Raw genomic sequence first — 13,553 nt, forward strand, 5'->3', positions numbered from 1 at the left:
GGAAGCCGGCACCGGCCGTGACCGAGGGCAGCGCTGTGGTCGGCTGGGCTGAAGATGAGTAGGATGCTGGTCTGGTCCTGACAAAAATAAACTGCTCCCGGTGGGAGTTGCAGCATTCGCAGCAGGAGCTCTGCTCGTCACTGGAGCCGCATTTCCTGGAACTTGGCCCTTGTACCCGGGCGGTGTGAAGTGACAGACTGAGAGAGTTGGGGCTGTTCACTCTGCAGAAAAGAAGGCTCCGAGGAGAGCTTATTGTGGCTTTCCTCAAGGGGGCTACAAGAAGGCTACTGAGGGGCTTGTTAGGATGTCGGGCAGTGACAGGACTGGAGGGAATGGATTGAAGCTGGAGATGGGTCGGTTCAGATGGGACGTGAGGAAGAAGCTCTTCCCCATGAGGGTGGGGAGACCCTGGCACAGGTTGCCCAGAGAGGGGGTGGCAGCCCCATCCCTGGGAGTTTTTAATTCCAGGCTGGATGGGGCTCTGGGCAGCCTGATCTCGTGGGGGATGTCCCTGCCCATGGCAGGGATTGGAACTAGGTCATCTTTAAGGTCCCTTCCAACCCTGGCAATTCTGTGATTCTCTGCTGACCTGTGAGCCAGAGGTCAGGAGGCCAAAAACATGCTTGGGCACAGCTCCCTGCAGAGCCTAATTTATCCTGTCAGCATGCTCATCCCTGCCTATACTTTGCTTTAAACTTTTTCATACCGGTTAGGCATTCACTTATGCTCATGTTTCATTTAGGCATTGTCAATTTACAATTAATGAGTTTTATGGTTAAAGCCAAGTCATAGTACTTCTATTTTTTTATCCCCTTTCTTTGTCTCTTTCTAGCAGTGCTGTGAGTTCATACTTAGATCCCTTCAGGGACAAGTCATTGCTTCCCTCGGTGGGTTAATATGTAATAGGCATGATGGGCACATACATTATGCAAACGGATAGCTGAGAGCCTTTGGTTACTTTAGTGCGGCATCAAAATAATGATGTTAGATGGTGAGACCCAACCTATCCTTAACATGTATTGCCCTTTTGTAATGTTTTTGAGTGTATTTAGGTTTCTCTTTATTTAATCTTAATTTTCTTTCAGTAGGAAAGTTGGGATGCACCTGCTGATGCCAGCAGATCTTTGTATTTCTATACAAGGTTCAATCTGCCATGATGGCTGCTAGTACGGACAGGTTATAGCATAGCACCCTTTGTTTCTCTTCTGTGATTGTAGAGTTTTATACCTGTTAACATCTTTCCCATGTCCCTCCTTAAATACACTGTCATTTTGACTGTTTGGAGTTGGAAAATAATATTTTTTTTTTCCACATCTGAAGGATACTTTGCAAGGCAGTAACAGTTTCTATTGCTTGCCCAGAGAGCTGTAGCTCACTGAAAATGCCTCACACTTTTCATGAGCATGAAAGCTATATATAAAACAAATAGTTTTTAATAACTGCTTGAGCAAACTGCTAAAAGAAGAAAATGAATGTGCAGACAAGCACTTCCCTTTCTGAGAGCGTGTTTCTGTGCCCTCTCTGGCTAGCGATGTGCAGTTTGGCAGAGTAGCTTATCTACTTCTACAAAATGTTTACTGGCAAAGTAATTCTTCGTAAATAGTCCTGTTGGAAGTTAAAAGAGTATGGTTTAATGCACAGATTTCCTAATGGCGGAAGGTGGAGCAGAATTCAGTCGCTATGTGCCGTTGAGCAGAGGAACCTTCCTACCTCGTTATGGGGGCTCAGCTTGAGGAGCTGGAGGAACAACGTACGACAGTTGTGGTCTCTTCTGCAAGCAGAGAGAGCTTGTGTTGGGAGGTGGGGGGGTTGTTCGTTTCAGGTTAGCTCAGGTGAGAGTGTAGCTGCTTTTGGTTTAAGACCAGCAGGAGAACTTGTTTTTAGGAATAATAATTATGTAAGAAGCTAGAACTTCCAGACAGAAATTCTTGAATGGTAACCAAAAAGAACTGACTCATTTTGCTCACTGAGGCCAGCCAAGTGGTGAATTACAATTTCAGTTGTCTTCTCCAGTGGGTCTAGTACATTGATACTAGCTTTGTTTACTGAAAACAGCATTCAGATACCGCTTTTCTGCATTGCTAAAGGAGCTCCCTTTCCACTCAAAGCTGAATTCAAATGCAGAATTTTTACTCATTTGTAGATTTTTAGTATACTGAAGTGCTAGAATTAATAATGTGAATACATATCTTCAAGTGCTATGCGCCAAGGTTTCTGAATGCTCACTTTGTGGCCTGTTAGAAAGCAGTGTTGGACGTGTACGAGCTACACATAGGGTCAGATCTTCACTTGGAATCTGCAAAAGGTTGTACTCTTTAAAAACGTTGCACCAGATACATAGTTGTTGTTTTGACTGAGGTTATTATTTGTTTTCCTCATCTCCAATATGCAGACAGTAAGAATGGTGTTATGTTTTGCAGAAGTAAATTGTGAAGTGCTGGGGTGACGTGGTGGGAAAAGCACATGAGATAAGGGGCTGCACGTACCTCCCTTTCACACGAGCAAAATATTATTGGCGTGAAAAACACCAGCTGAATAATAGTTTGCTCAATTAGAATTTTACCATTAATTGCTGAGGTAGATTGTGGATTTTAAGTTTCAGATTAATCTTTTATAACCTATTACATTTTAGAGTAAATATGAAGAGGTTGTATGGCTTTGAAAGATGGAATACCTCGTAACAGTATTTGGGGGGCGTAATTTTTTTTGTTCCTTTTAAGTAGTCCTAAGTCACAGAATTCTCATACATGCATAATTGTAGCAGAGCACCACTGCTTGGTTGTTTTTGCGTTACAGCAAGAAACTTTTTTCAGAATTTATTGAATCTGCTATCAACAATTTTGAGCAGAACTTTAGAGGCATAAGATGAGTTGACCCTGAGAGTAAGAGCTGAAATTCAATTACATGTACCGTGTGTCAAAGACGACTACTCCAACAGTCATCACTTTGTACTCAGTTTGCAACGTCATTGTACAGGGAGGGAAATTATTGTAAGGAACATGCTCTCTTTGTGGGTGAGTTATTTCTGCCACAATATAACTCAAATAGAAAGCACTCACCTCACTCTTTCTGCCAGACTCAATCAACTTGATTTAGTTAAATAGTTTATATTTTTAGCAGCAAGTCAGAATTATTCTTCAGTGAGCGAAAAAAAGTTTGTGTGAAGAGCAAAAAGCACAGATTTTGGTGTCATAGCTCAACTCATGGATTTTATATTTCTTTTTGTTGTTTTGTGTTCAAGGCGTATATGAATCCCATTGCTATGGCCAGAGCGCGAGGTCCTGCCCAGAATTCGGGACCAACAATACAAGACTACTTGAACAGGCCAAGACCAACATGGTGAGTGGCAATACTCGTCTGACCTTCGGAGTAAAAGATTTGTTTCCTCCTACTGAGGGGACAGTGGTGCCTACCTCCTTCCCAGAATACCCAGCAGTACGCCTTGAGAGATTCCTTGTCTCTGGCCAGGGTCTTCTTTCCTAATTATGTAGTCGGTCTCCTCTTTCAAAAACAACGGCATTTCATTTTGAGATGCATATTTCTCATTGTCTTTAAATATTTTGGCAATGGCTCCTCAGAAGAGGAAAATGTTCATCATTTTTCACAAATCCTAATACCTAAAGCCTGAAGATGTATTTAATTTTTAGACAGAGTAATTGCTAGAAAAATGTTTTGCTGGTATATTCTTAAAACACAGTCTAACTGGCCCAACAAAATCATCATTTTGAAATATTATCAACAACTTACTGTACCTTCAGTACATTTTACCTCGTCTCAAGACATTAGAGAACAATTTTCCTAACTGCAAAGTTAGCTTTAGATCTTTCAGAGGGATGTAGCTACCATACCCAAGGTATTAGGGTTGGGTTACTGTATGAGGCCTAACATCTAAGATGCTTTATTTCTTCTTTCGGTTGGAAGTTCAACCAAAGCTAAACTTTAAAAAAACCTACAAAAAAGTTAGACACAGAGGAACATATTTTTAATTGTGAGAATTGCAATCTATCTTTTTTTTTTTTTTTTGTAGGGAAGAAGTGAAAGAGCAACTAGAAAAGAAAAAGAAAGGATCCAGGGCTTTGGCTGAATTTGAAGAAAAGATGAATGAGGTTGGTAATGTTATTAATATGTTGATACTTGATTCTTCTTATTGTATGTGCTCTTTTTTCTCCATCATCGTTAACAGCACCAACAACCCATAATATTTCAGTTAATTCAAGCAGTTAATGAATAAACGTTTTGTTTCCTTTGTATCAGAAGTTAAAGTTACTCCTTAATCAATGAAGAGCTGCCCTCAGTTCAGAGAAGCACAACATAAAAAGGTTTGAATATCGCTGCTGAGTAGAACTTAAACTTTTCATACATGAAACAAAACTCGTGCATTTTCTGATATGATAAACCAAGGTCTGTTGTGCCGACCTTCACTTGTTCAAGGTCTCACAATCCAAATATATCGCAAAGAGGTCTATTACTGGAAACGGATGTCTTTGGCAGGGAGTGTACGCGTAATATTAATATAGGAGAAGGCACAAAGAGTGGCCCTCGGTATACTGACAGGGCTATAAAGCTCTTCTTTCTGTCTCGTCCTAAACTGGTTACGTTCCATGCTGGTTCCCTTCTCTAAATGCAGCTGCTCTGTTGCCGGTGTTCAGTACCTACAGGAGATCAGCACAGGGTAAGAGGTTCACCTACAGCTCCCGTTGTATACACTGCAAGGGTTTAGTACGCAATGGATTTAACCGTTCCTCTTCGTCCTTGGGTTCTGGTATCTTGAGATAAGCTTCCAGCAGTAGTCTTCATCATTGTGCTTGAGTTTCTGGTTGAAGTAGATTATGTTCTTTCTCTGTTACTGGAAGGGCATGGTACCCATAGTACTGTTCCATACCTTTTGGCCCAAGAAGTTATATGGTATTCAGAGGGTCACAGGATGCTATTCTGAGAGGATCAGTTGTTCTGCACTCTGTGAGTTTTAGCTTGGTGAGTTTGGTCTAGTATTTTATCATATTCCTTTCCTGCTTTTATCTTTGCTTTATTATGAAATAATTGAAATGAGCATGAATAGAAGGAACCAGCCCTTCAGTATGGCACAAGGGTGGGAAGGGATGCAGGGACTCAGGAAATGGCCATGAATTCTCGCTAAGCTCCTAGGGACAGAACTCTAAACAGCTGAAAAGATGACAAGTCTCTGAGTGAGATGCCCTCTCTCCTGTTTTACTGACAGATGTTACGCTTTTTTGTTTAAAACATAACACTAGCACAGTCTTAAAATATTTTAAAGAGACCACCTGCCCAGTAAAGCACAGGCTGTTGCTAGAGACCCCTTGGGCAGCTGTGGGCAGGTCATACAGCAGAGGTCACAACCGTCCTGCTGCGTGGTGCTGCCTTGGACTGTGGGAACCCGCGAGGCACGGTGCCGTGCCCCGGCCGATCTGCTGCCGTGCTCCACAGCGCTGGTCAGCTAATTCACAGCGCGCTGACCTGGGGATCTGTGTCCCATGCTGTACTGTCGTTGTAGAGACGGACACGACACAACTGAATGGTATTAGAATGGCTCAAAATGGCTCCTTTATTACAGAAAGGGTGTGCCTTTTATACATAGTCGAAGGTACTAGAAGAAGGTAGCGTGGCCTTTGCTTATAGGTCAAACACTTGGTTTTCACATTCTAATTGGGTAACAATTAGCAGCTTCTGGCTGGGCTCATCCCCCCGGATGTTGAGGGAGAAAGTTCCGCAAACGTGTCCAAACTCAGTGCCCACAACTTCCCATCTTAAGGGTACACTGGGAATTTGTCAAGGTCAATGTCTTCAACCAATGCCAGGTTACCAGCAGTCCAGCTGCCGTCCCCCACACTGTACTGCACAGCGATAATCTTATATAATTCCTGGTATTTCTGTCCTTTCAGCACGATAGGTGGATTGTTGTTGCTTTGCCAATGCTATACCGATACAGCTTCATGGCGAGGAAAGGCAGGACCAGAAGAATAACGATAATAGAGAAGGACGCACATGATGTGTCTGGCAAAGCAGGCGGGAGTGACGCAGGTTGAAGCTCGCAGCTTTTCAGTCCGAAGGGGTGGGTTGGAGCTTTCAGAGCTCTTGAAGGGAGGATTTCAGGTGGACTTGGAGACCCCGTGAGGGATTAACAAGGAGGAACACAAGGAGACTTTTATCTGTGCAGTGTGCTTGGCCTAAAAAAAATACGAGAATTTCCATGACGATGTGTATAATAATTTAATCATTGTTGACAGCAGTGAGGCCCAGAACAGACACTAGAGACACCCACATGTCAAAGAAGGACCAGGAGAATTTGTCTTGAAGTTTTGTTTCAGGTGATTTTAAAACTAAGACAAAATACCGGTTTTTCTAAAGTGCTCTAGCAAAAAAACCACTGTGATACAAAACCAAAAATACTGTAATTGATGGCCTTCAAGATGAGTGATAGTCTCTTACATCCAAATAACTTGGACGTCAGGGTGTGAACTAACATGGTATTGCAGTATTAATCTGAAAAATCAAATGCTTCATAGCCTTGGTTAACATTATATCTTGTGTATTTTCTGTGGGGTTTGTGAAAACTATAATGTTTGAGGACAGAGTTGCAAAAAAGGTATCGTGAAAAAAGCTGTTGGGAAATTATACTCGTGTCACTATTTCTGTTTGGTTTTGTTTTCAGAATTGGAGGAAAGAACTGGAAAAACACAGGGAGAAGTTACTGGGTGGAAATGAGAGTTCCTCCAAAAAGAAAGAGGTAAGTTATTTTCAGTTTCATACAGTTTGGAACTGAATTTGTCATCGATGCTGCTGATACAGAATGTCAAAAATACATTTTCAAAGCCAGCATCGAAGTACATAAACCAAAATGCATGAAAAAAAGAGCATGATGCAAAGTAACATTTGGTTTATTCTATTTTTAAGAAAAAGAAAAAGGAGAAGGAAAAGAAGAAATCTAGTAGGGTGAGCAAAATTTTCATTTTTCTGAGGTTCTTTTGCTTTGAGGTTGTTGCTATTTGTCATTTAGGTTCACTTAAAAAGCGAGATTATAGCTGTAATTTTGAATGTAGCTGTTAAATTAACTTATTTTTATTTGAGAGGGGTGGCATATATCTGGTACAAGGAGAAATTTACTTCTGCTTATCAGAAAAGAGCGTTAAATACATATTACTAAATGAAAAATATTAGAAGTTACTTTGTACGGTTTTATTTAGAAAATCTATGTAAGACCAGCTTCTTGGAAGTTTAATGCCATTGATAATACTTCGCAAATGAAGAAATTTTAAAGGGAGTGTTTGGATAGACCTTTGACTATTTGCCAGACAAAATGCTGCATCTCACAAGCTTCACTTTTGTTGTGTTTGGTCAAGTTGTCTTCATCTTCCTCTTCTTCATCAAGCTCTGATTCTTCCAGCAGTTCATCTGATTCAGAAGACGAGGTAAGAACTAACTTACTAGAATCTTAATGTGTTCTGTTTGTGGAGGTTATTTAACACAGTTTTTCATAATACACGTTAGAATATTATTTGAGAGCTCGGTTTACATAGAACCGTTTAATTCTATGCATGTGGTACATACAATGAAGTTGTGAATTTTAGATGTGTGTATCTGCTCAAGAATTTCTTTATGAACACTGTAGATTTTAGGTGGCTGACTTAAACATTTGTGTTTTGTCATAAAAATGCAAATATACCATTTTTACTTTTTAGGAAGAATCTTTGTTACAGATAATCAGATTCTGCAGCACACCATCTAAATAATAAACAGTCTAGAGAACCTGGATTTTCACCAGTTTACATTTTTTCAGTGCAGAAGAATTATGAAGGTCCCTCACTAAAAGAATGAATTGTAGTGTACTTTATTCCTCAAGAGAACATGATGACATGTAGGAATTTGGTGTTCCCTATTCTTTACATTTAATGTGAGTCTTCATTGTAGTGAGAATAAATTCAGAGTTGTGTTTTTCTTTTTTCCTACAATATTTGTGGATAGGATAAAAAACAAGGGAAGAAAAGGAAGAAAAAGAAGTATCGCTCCTCACGGAAATCTTCAGCAAGCTCAACTTCTGATTCTGAGTCAGACAGCAAGGTAAATGTGCAGGCATGTTACCCTTGGGAAGTTCTCTTGATCTACGTTATATGGACATAAACATTTCTGACTTTTGCATATCAAGATTTTATCTTCCAAATTTAAAGCCGTGTATTCTTGTTGTAGCTGAGCTGTGTTTGTATGCTTCAGATGCAATCTGCCTCCCCTGGCCACAATGCCTGGCAGATATAATTTGATATTTACATAATGAACATGCTTTATTCCAGCAATTTTAAGCTATTTTTCTGAATTCAGATATATGCAGCTTTTGTGCTGCTCAAATATTTTGTTTTAATACTACATTAATGCTTAAAAAATAATCACAGAATGTTGGGGGTTTGTTGCCACGTAAAAGGACGCAGAGGTACCTTAGTGCTGAAGCTGGAAGGCAGAAAAGTGTGGAATTCCTGCGTAAGCCCTGCAAAAAAAAATGGGCACAGATGGAGAATAAAGACTCCGAACTGTTGTACGTTAGACATATGTTATACGTGGTGATAGCTGGTGTCCTTTCCAGAGGCTCCGACGAGTACTGCAAGTCCTCTCTTACCAGATTCCGTACAGACCTTTTCACACTCCTGGTTCAGGAAATTAGAGCTATGTCCACATTTATGGCTTTTTCATATTTTTCCTGTTAACTGCAGAGTAGAAAGAACAACTTTGAAGAACGACCTTCAACAGACAGAATAAAGAATAGTCAGGCTGCTTTGGGGATTTCTGCCTTTTTCCTGAAATAATTTTGTCATGGTTTGTTTTCCTTTCTGTTTAGGACACCACGAGAAAGAAAAGGTCAAAGGAAGATTATGAAAAAGAGAAGGTATTTTTACTCTTGAAATACTTACCTCAGAACTGCGTTTTACACACTTAATGGGGCTCTTCTTTTTTTCCTTTTTTTTTTTTTTTTAATTTTTTAATATTGAATGCCTCAATTTTACACCTGTGGAAATTTTCTGTCTGAAACTACGCAGTCAGGTGGTCAGTGCCAGCAGTTTGAGGCAGGCTTTTAGTTGGGTTTGGCTCCTGTTCTAGTAATGATTGTTAGTGGAAGCTGCTGGATCTGTTCTTGTCCTGAAGGCAAATGAAAAAGTGTCTAATCTGCTGTAGTAGATCAGCTGTGTTCTAGTATTTTGGGTTTCATCTTGGGCAGTCACACTGAGCTAACAGTGTGTGATGATATTTCAGTGGCGTGCCTGGTGGGATACTGGCTTGTTGCTGTAAATTAAGGAATATCAAGTAGAGGATATATTTATCTAACTGTAGTCATGATTATGGATATTGTACTTATGACTGCAGAGAAAAAGGTATTAGCTTAAGAAAAAATTACCTTAATCTGTCTTCTCTCTGAACATAAAAACTCTCCCTCCTTCCTACCACCTAACCTTTCTGTACACAGATGAAGACCTTTTTCCTTCTATTGTTTAATGCAGATAATCTTGATGACTTAAATTTTAGTTGTTTCCACCCTGTGTGTAAAGTAACAATGCTTTGAGAGTCCACCCTCGTCCTTTTCTCCAGTTCCCTTTCTTGTCGCCTTGGCCTCTGCTACTCCAGTCAGCAGCGCTGGCTTGGTACCGCGTCTCCACTGCCTAAGGCAAACGTGGTGATTTCCCCTCCTGCCTTCCTCCTGCTTCTGTTTTATAGTGTCCATTTCCCACCAACTCCTTTTAACTTTGGGTGGCTTCTCTTCCAAGACCAAGTGTGTGCCGTAGCCCCTTGTTGTAGTGCTGCTTTCACACGCCTTCTGAAAGCAAAGGGCTTTGGGGCACTAGAGGTCTCCCCCAACCCGAAGACCCCCGTCTCCCCAGCGGGCTGCATCCTGTGTACTTCTCATGAGTACCTTTGGGAAAGGATTGAGGTACCTGTAACAGACCAAACACAGCTTACATGCGAGATCCCACCTTGCAAGAAGATGATGAGCAGCATCTTTTTTCAGTTTCTAACCTTAGAAATTGAATGAAAGAAGGTAGCTTCAGTCTTGGGAACACACTGCCTGGTCCACAGCAAAAGAAAGGTGTGGGGGGAAGCAGCTCATCAGAACAATCTCATGCAGCATCAAAATTTTAAAAATAATTTTTTAAAAAAAGACTTTTCTTTAAATATACCAAGTATATATATGGAGTGTAGAAGTGCAGCTGGCAGGAACAGCCTGTCCTGGTTAGGCACAAATAGAGAGGGAGGTTTTTTTCTTTTAATTGCGTTAGCAAAGCAGGATTCTGAAGCTGCAATGTTTATATGCGCATACTGAGACATCTTCATTTACTTAGTATTTAAAAGGAGTGAAACATTTTATTTTCAAGTGCTTACTTCTTCATGTGTTATTTAAAATAAGTGTCTATACTGGAGATTATTCCTCTCACTTTTAGAAGGCTGCTGTATCTTGGTAACGAAAAAGCAGTATGTACAGAAAAAGCTTATTTCCACTGAAAGCATTTTAACAGTTAGTAGGGAATTTGTTGATGATGAGTAATTAGTTTAATATCAACAATACTTAAAAATATTTCACGACTTGGAAATAGTATTTTAATCTAACTTTTAAGCAGAAATTTCATAAGATTTGAAAGGGTTGACTTCACTCACAGATGTATTACCTTGTGTAGGAAGGCAAAAATCACCACAGGAAACGGAAAAAAGCTGATCGTGGTGATGGACCTTTATCATCTGAATCCGTATCAGAATCAGATCAGACGGAGGAGGTCAGTGCAAAACCTGTGTCAGGTGTCACAATGCTTTTAGCTTACTGATTTGCATGAGGGAATGAACAGTCTATCTTAGATTTAATATATTGCTGAAACCTGTCTGCTCTGTGCAGCTGAATTTAAGAGTGCAGCACATTCAGAGTTGTTTGTACCTTTCTCTTTATTAAAAACTTGTACTAAGAGTTGCCTAGCACAGCTATCACCTACAAGTCAAATTAATTTTCTTTAAAGTTTTCAACTTTTTATGCATGTTTCACAGCTCAATGAAATAAGTCTAAGTGATTGGTGTGGTATCCTTCACAAGATTTCCCTTTGATGTTTGTGAATAGGTTGGCAGATTTCAAGATGACTAAAGATTTTTGGGTCCCTTTTCAAGGGAATTAAAAAAAAACACTGGATTTAATAATCTGTCACCCCTGTGTATATCTGCTTTGAAGACTTGCATTCGTTAAGAATTTTCGTCACATAATTAGCTTAGTTATTTCACTTTTGTATCTCTGCTGTTGTTCTGCTGTGTATTAAAAGCAGAGTGTGTTCCCAAATTGGATGTTTATAGGATAATGCCTATTTTAGAATATAAAACAGGTAATCAGTGTTTCTTCGTGGGTTATTTGTTCTCTTTTGCCATCATTCATTTATTTGCAACAAAAGCTCAAACTCTTATTTAAAACAGCATCTCCAAAGCTGCTCTCCCGTTTACATTCAATTTAAATTTTTTTTTTTAGGTGCAAGCAAAAAAGAAGAAAAATAATGAGGAAAAAGAGAAAACAGCAAGTATCCCTCTTACTCATGCTGTAGATTTAGGATATAAATACTCCGTACTTGGTTATTTTCCAGTTTCACATTTTTCAGTAATACACATTTTATAGCAAAAATCTACTGTCTGAATTAACGATTAACTGTCTGAATTAACAATTTCTTTGTTTACCTGCTGAAGTCGCTTTTTCAATTGTTGAATTAAAGGAAGGATTTGTCACTGTTTTACCTATATAGGTATATGCAATTTGAGATTTGTGTGAGTTTAACACTTACTGTAGCATGTATTTCGCCCTAGAACTACCGGCACCTGTATGGTACCGGGCAGGCGAGCAGTTTGCTGGGCAGGCGGCAGCGCTCTCCCTCAGCAGTGCTGTGTATAGTCCTTCTTCGGCAAGTCCCCTCCGCCAGACCACGGAGGGGACAGCATCTGCACTAGCACCTGCCCGTAGCCAGATAAAAAGCCGGGAGCAACCTGTTACTTTTGTTGATGTGGAAGATTTGTGTCTGTTGGTAGAGAAGTGAGAGGAAGGTTCAGCTGTGATCTGTATAGAACCCCGATTGATCGCCGGTGCCTGAGGCTCCTCAGCTGGAGGAGCCTTACGCAGGTCCTGACTGCCCGCTGGGGGTGTCTGTGCGGCTGCTGTCTGCCCTGTCAGCAGCAGGGTTCCTAGTTAGATGCCTCAAATGTTCTAGATGAGTTAGGGTGAAAGGAACATTTACATTAGTCACCTGAAAGTACAAGCGTGGGAGTATCGGTGAGACTTGATACTCGTTTTCCATGGAGCTTGTTTGTTTTTTCATAATTAATAAGGTGTTGGCCATAGGTTTTCTAGTACCTGATTGTGAGGTTTTTCTTAGAAGAATTGTATGTATAGGTAATATGTTTAGAACAGAACTTTTATGCCAAGACTGTTTTGTTTACGTAATGTCACACCTATTCAAGAACTGTGCTTGCAAAGAGGCAAGGTTGTATCTCTCAGCTTCTGTATTACCGTGATCAGGATAATCACTTGAAGGACTGAATCCCAGTGGGGTTAACTGAGTGTATTCCTATTTACAATTGAGATCACAGTTTTTTCATTTTAAGTGAGGTGCGAGTGCTGGAAATTCTAGGCAAGTGTAGTTGAACTATTTAATTTTGCACAGTAAATAAAAGCATTTACTTTAAAAGATGTAAATATCCTAGTTATTCTCACGTGTGTAAGATGTCACTTCTTGTCAAAGCACTTCCTTATTACTCTCTCAGAAATATATAAAACAGTCATGAGAGGTGTGAAATAGCCAGACCATGATGGAGATAAATTGAAGACTGCTTATAATACTGCAAATTACTGGGCAAAATACAAATTTTCCTTCTGTGACTTCTCAGTAGGCATTTATAGAAATCCCTTTTTAAAAATCTTTGTATAGATATCCTTTCTGTGCTCTTAGTTAGCATTAGCAGAATTGAAGAAATGGCAATCTTGTTATACAATAACTTCTATTTTACTATTTCTTTAGGATAAAACAAAAAAGAGGAAGAAGCACAAGAAACATGGTAAAAAGAAGAAAAAGAAGACTGCTGGTTCAAATTCGGATTCGGAATAAAATTTTTTAAAAACCAAGACTATCAACAGAAGTGCAATGACTAAAGGAAACTTAAACTGTGAAATGAAGCAAACTTTACCAAACTGCATGAGTTTTCCTGTGTTTTAGAAATACTTCTAATCTTTCAGTAGCCAGCCAGATGCAGCTGTGCTGGGAAAGACCATTGTTATTGCCTGCTGCTTAATACATGAGGTACAACTTCTATAAAATTCCAGTAAGCAGTGTTAGATGTTTGAAACAACGTGAGATGGTAGTCCAGCTGAGGTGTTAAGTATTGAAAAAGAAGAGTTAAACTTTTTACATAGTAAAAGTAGTCTTTTGAAGCATTAGTAATAGTCTCTTTGTAAATCAGGACAAATAAAATCCCAAGTTCATCCTGCGGGGTAATATTATCCATAAACTATTACAAGCTGGTGTCTGCTAATTAATGGCATTTAC

The 13,553-nt window shown here is 39.8% G+C and overlaps 1 protein-coding gene across 1 annotated transcript; it reads left to right on the top strand.

Annotated features, from left to right (window-relative positions):
- The first annotated feature begins 3,247 nt into the window (after positions 1-3,247).
- Positions 3,248-12,050, top strand: LOC104268740 (protein FAM133-like). Its single transcript, XM_009877215.1, has 10 exons — positions 3,248-3,339; positions 4,028-4,106; positions 6,671-6,745; positions 6,919-6,951; positions 7,359-7,427; positions 7,981-8,076; positions 8,843-8,890; positions 10,671-10,766; positions 11,495-11,594; positions 11,824-12,050. Exons 1-10 carry the CDS (start codon positions 3,248-3,250, stop codon positions 12,048-12,050), a joined length of 915 nt encoding a protein of 304 aa, XP_009875517.1.
- The last annotated feature ends 1,503 nt before the right edge of the window (positions 12,051-13,553 follow it).

Source organism: Apaloderma vittatum, unplaced genomic scaffold (genome assembly GCF_000703405.1).
Source record: "Apaloderma vittatum isolate BGI_N311 unplaced genomic scaffold, ASM70340v1 scaffold13559, whole genome shotgun sequence".
Lineage (NCBI taxonomy): Eukaryota > Metazoa > Chordata > Aves > Trogoniformes > Trogonidae > Apaloderma > Apaloderma vittatum.

Excerpts from the sequence above, each read along its gene's own strand:
- LOC104268740 (XM_009877215.1), top strand. The coding sequence starts at position 3,248 with ATGAATCCCATTGCTATGGCCAGAGCGCGAGGTCCTGCCCAGAATTCG. Across the intron at positions 6,952-7,358 it reads AAAAGAAGAAATCTAGTAGG|TTGTCTTCATCTTCCTCTTC; the intron begins GTGAGCAAAATT and ends TGTTTGGTCAAG. Across the intron at positions 7,428-7,980 it reads CATCTGATTCAGAAGACGAG|GATAAAAAACAAGGGAAGAA; the intron begins GTAAGAACTAAC and ends ATTTGTGGATAG.